The sequence below is a fragment of the Fulmarus glacialis genome, unplaced genomic scaffold, assembly GCF_000690835.1.
Source record: "Fulmarus glacialis isolate BGI_N327 unplaced genomic scaffold, ASM69083v1 scaffold17192, whole genome shotgun sequence".
Classification (NCBI taxonomy): domain Eukaryota; kingdom Metazoa; phylum Chordata; class Aves; order Procellariiformes; family Procellariidae; genus Fulmarus; species Fulmarus glacialis.
In genome coordinates, this window is record NW_009198601.1 from 1 (window position 1) to 13993 (window position 13993).

A 13993-nucleotide genomic window follows, 5' to 3' on the forward strand; every position below is an offset into this window, starting at 1 on the left:
TCTCACAGAAGCCACCCCTGTAGCCCCCAAACCTTGCCATGCAAACCCAATACACCCAGACATGATGCAAAAATCCCTGCAAAAAGCTAATGAGCTGAAAAAGGGAATTTAACTTCATCTCTGCAGATCCCCTGGACTGCAGCAGGTTATTTCTCCACTGAGGACTCTCCTCCCAGTAAGTGATCCAAGAAAAGGAGCTGGCTGGGATATGCTGGGGAAGCTGGATCTGCAGTCAGGCTGTAATTGAAGGGCTGACAGTGTTGGCTCTGGATTGCACTGGAGGAAAGTTTAAACAACCCGAGGCAAGGGTGGAGGGGGGGGTGGTTATTATGAAAGCCTGTCTCCACTTGCCATTACTCAGCTGGGCTCCTGGGGGTGGCAATCTCCCAAGGTCAACAAGGTGGGAGCTCCTGGGGGCTGTCTCACCTCCAGCTGCCCTCTGCCTGGGGGAGCAAGGCTGCTTGGACCAGTGGGGCTGCCAATGCGATGACTGCAGAAGAGGGAATGAGCAATCCTGTGCCTCCTTTGAGCCTCCCAGGACCTCCAGATGCAGATTTATGTGTTGGGAAATGCCTCTCTGCAGAGGGCTGACGCAGACCCCAAAGTGATGCCCAAACCTCCCTCCAGCAAAGGAGGAGGGGGACAAAGCAGAAAGAAAGTAGCTCAGGCAGATGCAGTGCCAGCTCTGCCCTCCCCTCCTGGGTACTCGGCCAGGAGCTGAGTGAGGGTTGCTTGCTTTGTTTTTTTGAAGGGGGAGATTTCTTCTGCTCAGCACAGATGTCCTGGGATAGGGGGTCCTGTTTTGGGGTTCATGGTCTGCCCTCCTTGGGGCCCACTGTCAAGACAGATCATCTCAATGCTCACGGTGCAGGGCTGCAGGAGGGAGGCACAGCAGCCAGAGTGGCTGTACCAAGTCTGGTGGCCTGAGGTCGCACCTAGACCATGTGTTTTTATGACACTGGAAAGGCTTCATCTCCATGGATCTGTTGAACACTCTGCATTCTTGGAAGGTCAATCTCCTGCTTGGAAAAGTACTTTTTTTTTTTTTTTTTTTCCTTCTAGTTTTATATCTTCTGGTGTGCCCGATAGCTCTTGAAGGCAGAGCTGAATGGTGTGAGCTGGTGCACAGCTCTTAGCCATGCTGGGAGTGGAGGAAAGGTCCACCTGTTGGTAGGATTGGGGACATGCACATCTCTGCAGCATGGTCCTGCCCACTGCCCTGACAGCCTTGCAGCTCCATCAGGGCATTTTTGTGAATGCTCAGGAGCTTCAGATTCATCCGCTTGCATTGGCAGCAGGATCCTTTCTATCACATCTGTGTGCAATGGCCCTAAGCTGGGCCCAGAAGTGATGATGGAGTAAGACAGTTTGTCCCCCAGCCAGATGAAGACCATGTCCTCCCGTGCTAAAGACCAACCCCCCCCCTAAGCAGCCTCATCACCACAGGCCCCAGGAGGACCATGCACAGCTCCCTAGCTGCTCCAGACACAGCTCTTGGCTTGCATCAGGCCATGGGATGGAAGCAAGAGGCAGCAGGTGCTGCTGGATCAGGGCTGGATAGCACCAAGGAAGAGGGAACTTGCCCAAGACCTTGTGAGAAGTCAATGGCAGAGCTCTACAGGCACCTTGAGCCTCCTCCCTGCAGGACAATAATGAATAAATCTGCTCTGACCCTTGTGATCTACCCTTATTGCAGTCATGAAGTAGTGAATGAACGGTGGTGAAGGGGCTGGAGCAACGTGGTGGAAACACAGATCCTGCATTAGCCATCCTAAGGCAGGAGTCCCATCCTGCAACTCCTGTCCATCCCTAGGAGATTCAACAGACACGCTGTTTGCACTTGGAAAAGGGGGATGGAAAGTAGAAAGCACATTTCCAGCCCTGAAGCTTATAAAGAAAGTCTTAAAAAGGGTGGAGGAGGGCTATGGTATACAACAGACAAAGTGCAATGCAACAGCCATGAGCAGGGCACCTATAGACTCAAGGCAGCATGGAGCCAGCCATCCTCCTACCCCACAGGCTGAGCACTCCCTCTCCATATCTTATCTCCCCTATCAGGGCCATATCATTGCTTTTCCTCCTGAGTCACCCCATCACATGGGCCTGGCTCACCTCCTCAGGGCAAACTCCAACCCCAGGCACTTGGGGCTGGTTTCACACTCACAGCAACTCCTGAGCAAGACCCCACCTCAGAGCTACAGCACTGCCCCAACACCCATGACTTGCTCAGGCAACAAACAAGCTTCACCAGAGATGGTGAGGAGGTGAAACCCCACCAGAAAGGTGTTTTTTACCCAGGCACCACTCCCCCTTATAGCACTGGTCAAACTGGGGATTCCCAGCCTGCTCCCAGACACGCTTCCTCTGGGCTGCTCTTGGAGGTGATAAGAGCAGCATCCAGCCCCAGATAGACAAGTCCCTGGAGGATATAGGTCATTTCCCTCACAGCAATAATTATGGTTGATGATCCTCACAGATCACCTACCCAGAGCACACCCGTATCAGCATCTGCTATTTTCCCCAGACAACATCCACGCAAACATCCTGATTAAATCTAAACAACTCAGAGCAAAAAAAAGTGTCTTTATTCAAATACAAAAAGACAGTTGCATAGAAGTGTACAGGTACATTTCTAATTAAAAGGTGCTTTTACAGTAAAAGCCAGAGCAAGAATTTGCCATTTCAGCCAAAGCAGGCAGCTTGCAACATTCCCCTGGACTAGGAACCAGGATCCTCTGCCCAGGCAGGATGTGTCCCCAACACTAAGCCAGGCACCTATTCAGCTTCACTCATTGATAAACAGCAGTGTGATAAAGCTCGAGACACCCATGCTACAGAAGTGCACTATGAGCACGTAGACTATGCAAGCAGAAAAGGTATAATACGTCAAACAGTAGCATTGAGGTTCAGGACAATCCTTTGGCACCTCCAGGCACTCAGGACCAGTTTATCCTGATGACAGAGGGTTTGTATTTCATCTGAGGTTTGACTTCATTAAGAACAGACTGCAGTTTGTTAATACTCATCCTCGTCAGCCTCATCTTCTTCTCCATCTGCTGAGTCCCTTCCAACCTCCTCATAATCCTTCTCCAGGGCAGCCAGGTCCTCCCTGGCCTCCGAGAACTCCCCCTCCTCCATGCCCTCCCCCACGTACCAGTGCACAAAGGCTCGCTTGGCATACATCAGGTCAAACTTGTGGTCCAGGCGGGCCCACGCCTCCGCGATGGCCGTGGTGTTGCTCAGCATGCAGACAGCCCGCTGCACCTTGGCCAGGTCTCCCCCAGGCACCACCGTGGGAGGCTGGTAGTTGATACCCACCTTGAAGCCCGTGGGGCACCAGTCCACAAACTGAATCGACCGGCGCGTTTTAATGGCTGCAATGGCCGCGTTCACATCCTTGGGCACCACATCGCCCCGGTACAGCAGGCAGCACGCCATGTACTTGCCTCGGCGTGGGTCACATTTCACCATCTGGTTGGAGAACTCAAAGCAAGCGTTGGTGATCTCTGGCACCGACAGCTGCTCGTGGTAGGCTTTCTCTGCCGAGATGATGGGCGCATAGGTGGTGAGCGGAAAGTGTATCCGTGGGTAGGGCACCAAGTTAGTCTGGAATTCAATCAGGTCAACATTCAAAGCACCGTTAAATCTCAAGGAGGCAGTGACCGATGAGACGATCTGCCCAATCAGCCTGTTGAGGTTGGTGTAGGTGGGACGCTCGATGTCCAGGTTGCGGTTGCAGATGTCATAGATGGCTTTGTTGTCCACCCTGAAGGAGCACACCATGAAGGAGCAGTCCGAGTGCTCCAGGGTGGTGTGGGTGGTGAGGATGGAGTTGTAGGGCTCCACCACTGCTGTGGAGACCTGCGGGGCCGGGTACACAGAGAACTCCAGCTTGGACTTCTTGCTGTACTCCACGGAGAGCCGCTCCATGAGGAGGGAGGTGAACCCGGAGCCTGTGCCTCCCCCAAAGCTGTGGAAGACCAGGAACCCTTGGAGACCACTGCACTGGTCAGCCTGCAGCAGAATAATGTATATTTACCTCTCTCTGTTAAGGACTGGAATAACTATCCCAAATAATACAGCAATAAATTCTGCTTAGAGCACTTACTGGCCAGAGTGCACCCAATCCCTAGAGTGGATTCACTTAGTATATCACCCTACTGAGCATCTTAAGTATACGTCTTAATCATTTGCAGCATTTCCATGGAGATACCACAGGTAGCTCTGCATGGTCAGATGGAAACTCTTGGCAAATTGCTCCATTATCAGCTCAGTGCATACCTCAGCACCTGAGAGGGGATGGGAGGTAGCATGTGGGTCCTAGACCCTTAGGAGCCATCTCAGAAACATTTCACTGACAGGCATCCAAGGACATTGTTACAATCCTCCTTCACTCCTATCAAATGTGGAGTTTGGTCTTCCCAGCCTGGCTACCAGTTGTCCGTTTAGAATTAATATCTGCAATTGCACAACCAGGGTGTGGCTTCCCTGTGGTCAAAAGTCCTTCTCTTCTGAGTCTTAGGTCTAGAGTTGTGTCACTTCATACATATATGATACATAACGACAGTTGCTTTTAGGGCAGATATACAGGTTCAGATGGCCCCTTGCTTTACTGAGCCCCAAACCTAATCACAGCAGCAGCAGCCCTTGAGCTCACATAAAGGGGTTTTTCTTCTAAGACTTTTACCCCAAACCCAAAGTTTAATTATATTGTCCATGGTGTGTTAAGGGAAAGACCGTCTTTTCTCTTACCATTTTACGAATTCTGCTGAGGACAGTGTCTATAATCTCCTTTCCAATGGTATAGTGGCCACGAGCATAGTTGTTGGCAGCATCTTCCTTGCCACTGATGAGCTGCTCTGGGTGGAAGAGCGCATGGTAGGTCCCAGTCCTGATCTCATCTACACAAGGAGAAGCAATCATGGAAAGCAGCACGCAGTTACAAGTTCTGGACATTAGTGTGACAGAGCAAAACACATAGCAAATCTACCAGGAGCCCACGTGAGATGACAGTCATGGCATGGCTGCAAACTTACCACAATTTGCAAGGGTCAGCAAATTATTCCTAGTTCAGACTGGGAATAATGGAAGCGGTAAGAATAACCCTATCCAGGCTAATTTGTCAAGGTCCTACTATACCTCCTCCATCTTTGCCCAGCAGCCACCTAATGTAATTTGGTTTAAAGAGTTAGGACACTGCCCGTGTTTCCAATATTATTGTAGGATTATAGTTACCATATGCAGCTTGTGTTTCTGCTTGTTGCAAAGCATCTTGAGGTGGCTGGAAGCCCTACCTCCATCCTCTGCTCTATAGCACACTGAAGAGGAGACAGAGTGCCTCCAGTGTTGACGTTTCTGCTAGATATATCCAACCCAGCTTCAGGCACCTTATGAAGACAGGTATCAGGAGCAGTTTCTCTAGGCTCCATGTAGTCAATGAGGTTGGAGACACCTCCAGAGGGTATTTTAACCCACTCAGTCTCAATATTGGATACATTTCATGTTCTACTGGCTCGCTCACTAGGTTCCTAATTTAGTGCCTTGATAAGGTGCCTAAAAATTAAGTGAAACCAAAACAAAAGTCTACATTCCTTCCATTAGATGAAATAATGAATCACACATCCTAGATGTTAAGATAGGAGCAAATACCCAGGAGAGGCCTAGAAGGCAGAAGCAGGTAGATGGATGCAGGTGGTTGGGAGTCATTTCCACCAGTTCCTTGAGCAAAAAAAGAATTTGTTTTCTAGGAAGGTACTCTAAATCAAAGTGCCACGATTGAGTCAAACACCCAGAGATCACTAAAGGAGCTGGGGCTGGAAGGGGAAGTAGAAAGCTTGCAGTAGCAAGACGCCCAGTTTCCACAGAACCATGAAATGTGTAGCACCCATCTGCCCAAAGATGCTTCACCAGTAGCATTAAAACCAGATGTGCCAAATCAGGTCATAGGATGGTGTAATTCAGTTCAGAGCCACTGACGTTAATAAACCCATGCCACTTTATACCTGCTGAGGATCCTGCTTAAGACAGCAGGTCTCTTAAAAGGAGGGATCAACTAAAGACAAGTCAGTGTAGTAAGAGTAATGCATTTGTCACTCCAGGTCCATTTGGAAATGCAAACTTTGTCTCCTTCTGATGGCTGGAGACATTTTACTAGAGCAGAGGAGTGGGAGCTGCTGGGCAATATGGGCAGCAACACAAACCCCAAGTAAGAAGGGTCAGGAGTCACGGTTAAAGATGCCACAACACCCAACTGCCCCACTATTACCGATGACAGTGGGCTCCAAGTCTATGAACACTGCCCGGGGCACGTGCTTCCCAGACGCTGTCTCACAGAAGAAGGTCTCGAAAGAAGAATCCACTTGTTCGGACTTCGGCTCCACAGGTTTCACCTGCTTGGGGCCAGGAATGGTCCCGTCCGCCTGGATCCCATGCTCAAGGCAGTAGAGCTCCCAGCAGGCATTGCCCATCTGCACGCCAGCCTGCCCGATGTGGATGGAAATGCATTCCCTCTGGAAGGGGAAATGGCTTGTTAGGGTGATTTTTAGACATCCTGTGACTTAGCACTAGCCCCCCGCGGTTCTTGTTTGAGCCATTTGCTACTGCGGATGATTAGGGAAACAGGCGGCTTCCGCCCACCGCCGGGAGTTGGAGCAAGGATCAAACCATGATCTGCAGGGCAGCTGGACACAGCCGAGCTGCACACGTAGCATCCCTAGGAAGGGCTCTCCCAACCCAGGGGAGGAGGAAGGAAGGAGGTGATGGGCTTCATGCTGAGGCAGGAAGCAGCTGAGCAGTGCTGGCTCCTCAATCAGTGCTCAACTGGTCCTGCCATGGAGTGGAGCAGCTGTCAATCCCCCCGGTCCCAGAGCAATGGGGCATCAGGGACAACAGCTCCAGGCTCCCTGAACTAAAAAAGCTCTGCACCAAGCAGGGAGAAGCCAAGCTTGGGAAACCCACAGCCAAGCTGGGAGTCACAGCAGGAAACAGGGCTGGAGGAAACCAGCAGTCACCCGGGGCCAGAACAAGGGCAGGCTGACACCTGGGGAGAGGCTTGGAGTCCAGATTTAACCAGGTCACCCTCCAGGAGCCTCTAACTACCTCCAGGGCAGCATTGGAGGTACTGGCATCTTCTGGAGACTTTCTGGGGACTTTTGATGGTTGCTCACTTCCCTGGGTAATTGGCATCTCTGCTGTTTCCACTATCCCAAGATCAATGCACTGCTGCAGTGATGACAGAGGTTCATGTCCCAGCTCCCAGGCAGAGACTCCCAATTACTGCCATGCATGGCATGGGGCAGTGCTACTTCCCAAGGGATCACCATGAAAGGGAGCTGGTGATCCCACCTGGGGATAGCAAGCAGTGCAGCTGATCCCATTATCTGTAGCATTGATGGGCAGCTTGGTTCAGGTCTCACCTCATTTCACACCACCACCCAGTCCTACCCAGAGCTGGGGGTCTCCATAGATAAGCCAAGTAGCCCACCTTGAGCAGAGCATGACAAATGCCACTGACAGCCTAGTTGTCTCAGGGTCGAGAAGACACTCTCTGTGTGCACACCCCTAGGCATGACTATCCTGCCAGAAGGACTCTGTCCCTTGAAAGTCACTACCCTCTAAGTAATGCTAGACAGTCCTGGACACCAACCACTTGTGGCAGCAGCCATCAGGAGAGGACGCAATGCAACTTCTCCCCTCTCAGTCTCCAAGCATGGATGTGCCAAGACATTTCTCAGTCCTCAAGCAACTCCAATGGCCACCGCATGTCCAGGTCATCCACCAAAAAGCTAGACACCAACTGGATGAATGCTCCTGGTACCGCAGGGGGACACCAACCCCTTTACCCACAGCTGGCTAAACACCGCTTAATCCCGGTCTGGGCCGAGATCACCAGTTCTGCTGGGCGTGGAGGCTGTGTTTAAGTCCTCCCTCTCCGAGTTGATATTTGCACTATGTGGGAAATGCTGACTGCCATTTGCCCATCCCTCTCAGCAAGATGGTTGCAATAGCTCCTCGCCACAGCTTGCAAGGGTCAGCGCCACAGCCGCTTCACCAGCGCTAGCTGGGACAGCTGCTCCGCTCACTATCCTCTCCCAGCTCCCTAGTCCCAGCACCTGCTTCAAAGGAGCACTGGTATTTTCAGCCCAGAGCACAGGCAATGGGAACAAAAAAAAAAAAGGAAAAAAGAAAAGAAAAAGAAAAAAAAAAAGAGAGGGGCCTGCTGGAAGGAAGAAAGTGCAGCTTTTTTCTGCAGGTTTTCCCCCCCTCAAATATGCCAGAAGGTTTTTTGAGATCCCAGATCTCCAACATTTGCATCGAGATGAACTGCATTTTACAGACTCTGGCTATAGGCAGCCTATTGTTGTCCAGCTGATTTTCCCATTGGACATACCATGTAAATGTTTAACTGTTTTATAGCCAAGACAGACTCTAGAAGTCAGCACATAAAAGGAAAAGTTCAAAAGCTGGCTCGCTAGGAGTTACTTTGAAGTTTTCTTCCATTTGCAACATGCAAAGGGACACCATCAGATTTTCCAACAAGTTACTCTCTTGCATTCACAATAAGGTGACAGTTGTGTTATTATATGTATAAGAGTTTCAGCTAGATCAGCCAGCACTGTTCAGGGTTGCAGTTTTTTTAGTAACCAGATCAAATCACTTCAGTTTCACAGCTGCAAACTCTTTAGATTAAAGATTTAATTAAAAACCTAGAAGGAAGGGGGACTTTATTCATTTAATATCTAACCCCAAGGGTTTGTAGCAGACAAAGGCAACATGGCAGCTCATTCCTAAGGAAAAAAACCCTAAAGGTCTCTGCAAGTTGCACTAGTTCTCTGTGGCAGTGCAAGAGTTGAAGTGTTAAACTTTGGGAAAAGGGCCAGCAGTGTCAAAATTTAGACTTTAGTCTATCACATAGTTGTGTATCAAGATATGCTGGTTCCCCAAAAAAAGTAAAACCCAACTTGTATTAAAGAGGCAGAAACTTTGCAACTCTACAGACCCCACCTCAGGAGCTGTAAACTCAGAGTGAAAAGCAGCAAGAGGCCACCTAAATAGCTCTTCTCCAACCAAGTCCCTCACTTTTCCCTTATAAGGAGCAAACATTGAATCAATAAACCATAAGGTAATAAGTAATTAAACAAATCTGTTTGGAATTAACATCCCCAGGAGAAAGGAAAGAAAAAGAGCAAGTAAGCTGTTTAGCTCAGTACACTTGGAAAATATACAATCTATATTTTAAGTTTAGACTAATACAAATACAAGGCATGCTCTTACCATGATGAGACTGGAAGCTTGCTAAGATCTAAGCAAAACAGCTGCTGCCCCTGCCTCTCCCTGCAACTTTATAGCCCAGGAAGGCTTGACTCCACCTGAATATAAAGAAGCTTTCTGCTAGCTTAAAGGAACAGAGCTCCTTTTCCTTTGCATCCCTAGAAATAGCAAGGGATAAAACTGTCTATTACTGTCTAGCTGGTGCGACTTCTGTGATTAAACAGTCCTGGGTACGGTGCAATGTGAGCTTTTTTTGTATTTTTTTTCAAAGAGCCTCAACTGGGGGAGGGGGGGAAAGTAGATGCCAAAGTTCGGGTTTGGCTAAAAAGAAGGAAACTCTGGGGAAGTTTGAGTGCCCCCATATGATTCACTTTATCCAGCAGAAACAATTTTCCCCTTATCATTATTCAGAGCACTGCCGCTGATGTGCTGTATCTTGTCTATTTTTAGACACAATCCCGCAATTTTTGGTCTTTGTTCCATAAGCTCAATGACCTTTATGGGAATCTGCTGACTTTTGCACCTCTGGGACATTCAGGTGTAGGCTCAGACCCTCCATTTGCCTTACCTGCTGGCCATTAAGAGTTCATTTTGCCCTCCTGCCGAGAGCCGACATAAGGACTCTGAGCCAGTTTTGGCCCCATCCTGCAAAGGGTAGGTACATCTTTAAGACTGCTCCGGATCTGCCCTTAAGTCTCAGTAGTGCCTGTGTGGTTACTAGCAGCAGGTAGACAAGAGTGGTTAGTGGTAACTTGTTTACTAATTCCCTTATTTACCTCTTCATTCTCCCATTAAAAGGTTTCCAAACCTTCTTTGGTTCAGCCATAGCTGCAAGAGGTTGACAGCTCTAGGGTAGGGGAGACAACCATGTCACAGACTGTATCTGCATGAGCGCAGCCAGGCAGTCAAGGACAGGGAGTTTTTCCTCTGTTCAGCATTTGTGAGACCCTCTCTGCTTACTGGGTCCAGTTTGAGCTGGCCAGTACAAGATAGATATCGGTATACTGGAGCAAGTCCAGCGTAGACCACCGAGCTGGTCAGATTTGGAGTACAGGACATAGGCAGACAGGGTAAGTGGGCTTGTTCATCCTCGAGAAGGGGAGACCTTTAAACTCACCATGAAGGTGGTCAGACATTGGAGCAGGAACCTAAAGATGGGGGAGTTTTCATCCTTGAATGTATTCCAAACTCACCTGCGCAAGTCCTCAAGCAACCTGTTTTAAGTTGACCCCAAGGTATTTTCAGGAGGCAAAACTAACCCTCTCGCCAAGGACCTGTGTGCTCCAACCTGATTGTAAGAATATCCCCAGCCACAGGGTAAATTTCGTTAGAGAAGCTTTATTTCCCTTTATACTGTCAGCACCGCATATGGGCTCAGCTGAGCCTGGAGCGTGGGAGGTATTCACCCCCCAGCTCTGCCGAGGCATGGGGACAAGACTGCAGCCTTGATGGACAAAGAGATGAGCTGACCTGCAAAAGGAAGGCATCTACGGAAGAGCTCTCCTCCACTGGCATGTTCAGCCCAACCTCTGCCTCTGAGGGCAGATGGGAGCATTACCCTGTTCCTGCTTGGGGCTATGCCATGGATTTAGGGAATTCGAGCCAAGCAGGTTGAGCACATGGATATGCCTGTTTTGGAAGTGGGGGAATTCAGCCGTAATTGGGTCAGGCGGGGTTCTTTTGTCAGACGGAGCATCATGCAAACGCTGCTGTCAGCGTTGTCGTGGCCTCCAAGCCTCTGCTGGGAATAAAGGTGGCCTCTGAGAAGCTATTCATTTCTGGCCTAAACCAAGAGTCTCCCAAATGTGTGCACCAAGCCTGCCGGTCAGACAAGATCTTCTCTTTCCAAGAGGCACCTGTTCCTCAACGAGAAAAGAGAAAATGAGAAACTCAGTTTAGAGCACGAAGTGTTTATTCACTAAACGGTGTGCTTTTGATCAAACCCAAGTCAAAAAATTTTGGGGCTGATTTCTGTCTTTCTTGGGAAATGGAAGGCAAAAGAGAGAAGTGCTATAGTCTGGTGGTGACAGAGAAAACCTGCCTGTGATCTCAGCTCCAAGACATATTTAGAACGGCATCAACAAGAAGGACAGAGACCACCCCCCCAAGAGGACCCATTGCAGCAGCTCCCAGCCTTTTTATAGCCAGACCTCACAGCTGCTGCCTCCTTTTTCCCACTCCCGCGTCCTAAATATCGCCTCTTCACTCTCCCTGGTCTTCCTATTGCTGTCCCCACCATGTGGTCTGGCACCAGCTGCTGTTTGCCTCTACGGAGCAAATCCTTACCCATGAGGATGCGGGTGGTGTCCCAAAACATGCTGGACGAGTGTCCTGAGACAGAGGGGAGAACCGATCTGTGGCCACGCTCTGGGCAAGCACTTGACTCACCAGGCTGCTGAGGAACAGAGAAGGTACTGCTTTTGTTGTGCTACTTTGGAGAATGGCACTTAAATGTCACCTTTTACGCCTGTCGCTTGCTTTTTTAGAGGAGCCCCCATGGAATCAAAAGGTTTTGTCCCTGGGAAGACAAAATATTTAATTCAATATTAATTTATTTAATTCAATATTAATTTTTAGTGTTGCTGAAGCAGGAAAAAGTGGGGGAAAAAATCTCACTTTGCTTCAGGCTGAGCCAAATGTGGGATTTTTTGGTATTTTTGGTTTGTTGGCTGAACTGAAAAAATAGCGATTCATGTAGTTCCAAAATCCACCATTTCAGAAATAATTTGCTCCCATGTTTAATTGTTCACCTAGTTAAATTTGCTCCCTGTTTCACATGTGAATTTCCCTAGCATCAGCTTCCAGCTACTGGCTCTCATTATGCCTTTTTCTGGGGAGTAAAAGCTGCCAACTTTCCACACCCTCATCCCCCCGAAGGCAGTTGTTGTCTTTTCAAGTGAATTCAATGCTGGCCGAATACGCAGAACAACAGTCCTAGAGATCTCCATCCTCCACTTTAGCCTGAACTGCCAGATCCCGTTCCCCAGCAGGTCTCTGTCTGTCTCCGTTGTCCTCCAGAGGCATAAAGCCACTAACATCATTAATGGGAACTCCCCAGTGACCTGGGCAAACCTGGGCTCATCCCACTTAATGCCAGTATCCACTAACAAGCCTCTGACAGCAGAAGAACTTGCCCTGTGCCAGCGGTTCCCAAAGCTCAGCCGGCGGTGAGCACATATCTCACAAGGCCGTTGCAACCCTCCGGAGCTTTGGTGGCCATCACTTGGTGGCCCTGCAAATTTTGCTGTGTGGCCTTCAGCCTCATGTCTGATGGGCAAATGAGGACCCTCTCAAGCGGCACCCACTTATTGATGGGCCAACTAGTCCTCTGGACACCCCTGCTTCTCCTTGTAGGGAGGCCTCAGGCCACTGCTACCCTAATTTAGGTTTGCCAGGGCTGACTTTGAAGCGCTGCTCCTGATAGCGGTTGTCCTTTATCTATCATGCAGTGAGGCCCCAACCTCAGCTCAGGCATCTGTTACTGATAACCAGAGATGATTTATCCAAGCATTAGCCTGCATATCTCTAGCGTTTCACTGTGAGAGTTTCTGTCCATGCACGGTTTGTTTTTATACTGCTCCTTCTCTGGCCTTGGCGTCAGCCCTTTCTGCTCCATGCACATGAAGGATGCAAGCAGGGACAACTCCACTTGTTTTGCTTGTGTAGTTTCGTACACCTCCCTCCAACATACAGATTTTGCTTCAGCCAAACTCCACCTGCAAACATGTCCTTGCAATGTGAGACAGTGGAGCAATTTGGATGCAGGGGGATCCCTTCAGATATATTCACAAAAAAAGAATTAAACTTGCCACAGAAGTAAATTACTAATTCAGTACTGTCAAAAGAAGCATTCAGCATCAGTAGGAACTTTTGACATTCTCTATTGTAATGCAAAAAATTACAGCAAAAAGTGATTAAAACTGAAAACCTTCATTTCAAGGCTATTGGGATGGGATGTTTTGACCATCCAACTTCTCCCCCACTCCCCTCATTTTTCTTTCCAAATAAAACCCTGGCAGACCCATCCTGTTCTGCTAGGCGGCTCGATTGGAGTGGAACTGCATATTTCAGCAGAACACAGTTCCAGCAGAATTCCCCCAACCAGCTCTGCCTCAAAGCTATTCCCGTAACCGAGGGTGGAGAAAGCACCATCTCTTTATTTGTGTCTGCACAGCTGTGCTTCCCTTCTGCATTCCCTAAAGCAGATAGGAACCAGCTGTGGGGTACGAGCTTCTTTGCGGTGGGGTTAGGCTGTAGCAATAGCGAGTGCACAAGGATATATTTTTATTTACTCCCCAGTTGTAAAGGGTTATTTTTACTCTTCTCCCTTTAATTGCCTTAGGAGTAATGAGGAAAATGCTTTAAGGAAAAGCTTTCTTCTAAAGTAACTTGAAGAAAGATGGACTTGTATTCTTTAATGAGTTTCAGGGTGGCTGTAAGGTGTCAGTCAAAGGTCTGCCTCCCGGTGCCCTGCTCCCACCGTGGCCACAAGCAGCTGCTTGGAGAAGTGTAAAGAGCCAGGAAAATGTATATAACATATCCCTTGAAGTCTCTCCTCTGATTTTTATTCAGCTCAGGCACTTTCCAAACTGCATGTGGTTTCTACATACTCAATAACCCTCAATGCATTTCCCTGCCATCAGTTTGTCTCGTGCCCTTGAATATTGTCCAACGTTAGCGTCAGCTCACGGGCACTTTTAGTTTCAATTTGTTCAGCCGGACT

At 49.0% G+C, this 13993-nt stretch overlaps 1 protein-coding gene across 2 annotated transcripts in view; it reads right to left on the reverse strand.

Moving 5' to 3' along the window:
- Positions 1 to 2563: 2563 nt before the first annotated feature.
- LOC104073269 (tubulin alpha-3 chain) overlaps positions 2564 to 13993 on the reverse strand; it is a 12135-nt gene continuing 705 nt past the window's right edge. Inside the window, exons 1-4 of one of the 2 annotated variants that reach the window (XM_009572976.1) lie at positions 9274 to 9328; positions 6266 to 6509; positions 4753 to 4901; positions 2564 to 4014 (exon numbers count right to left, since the gene is read on the reverse strand). In XM_009572976.1, coding sequence (XP_009571271.1) covers positions 3016 to 4014; positions 4753 to 4901; positions 6266 to 6509; positions 9274 to 9276 — 1395 coding nt within the window. In that variant the 5' untranslated portion in view covers positions 9277 to 9328 and the 3' untranslated portion in view covers positions 2564 to 3015. Of the gene's footprint in view, positions 4015 to 4752; positions 4902 to 6265; positions 6510 to 9273; positions 9329 to 13993 lie in introns of those variants that run through there. The other variant, XM_009572977.1, reaches the window with a different exon arrangement.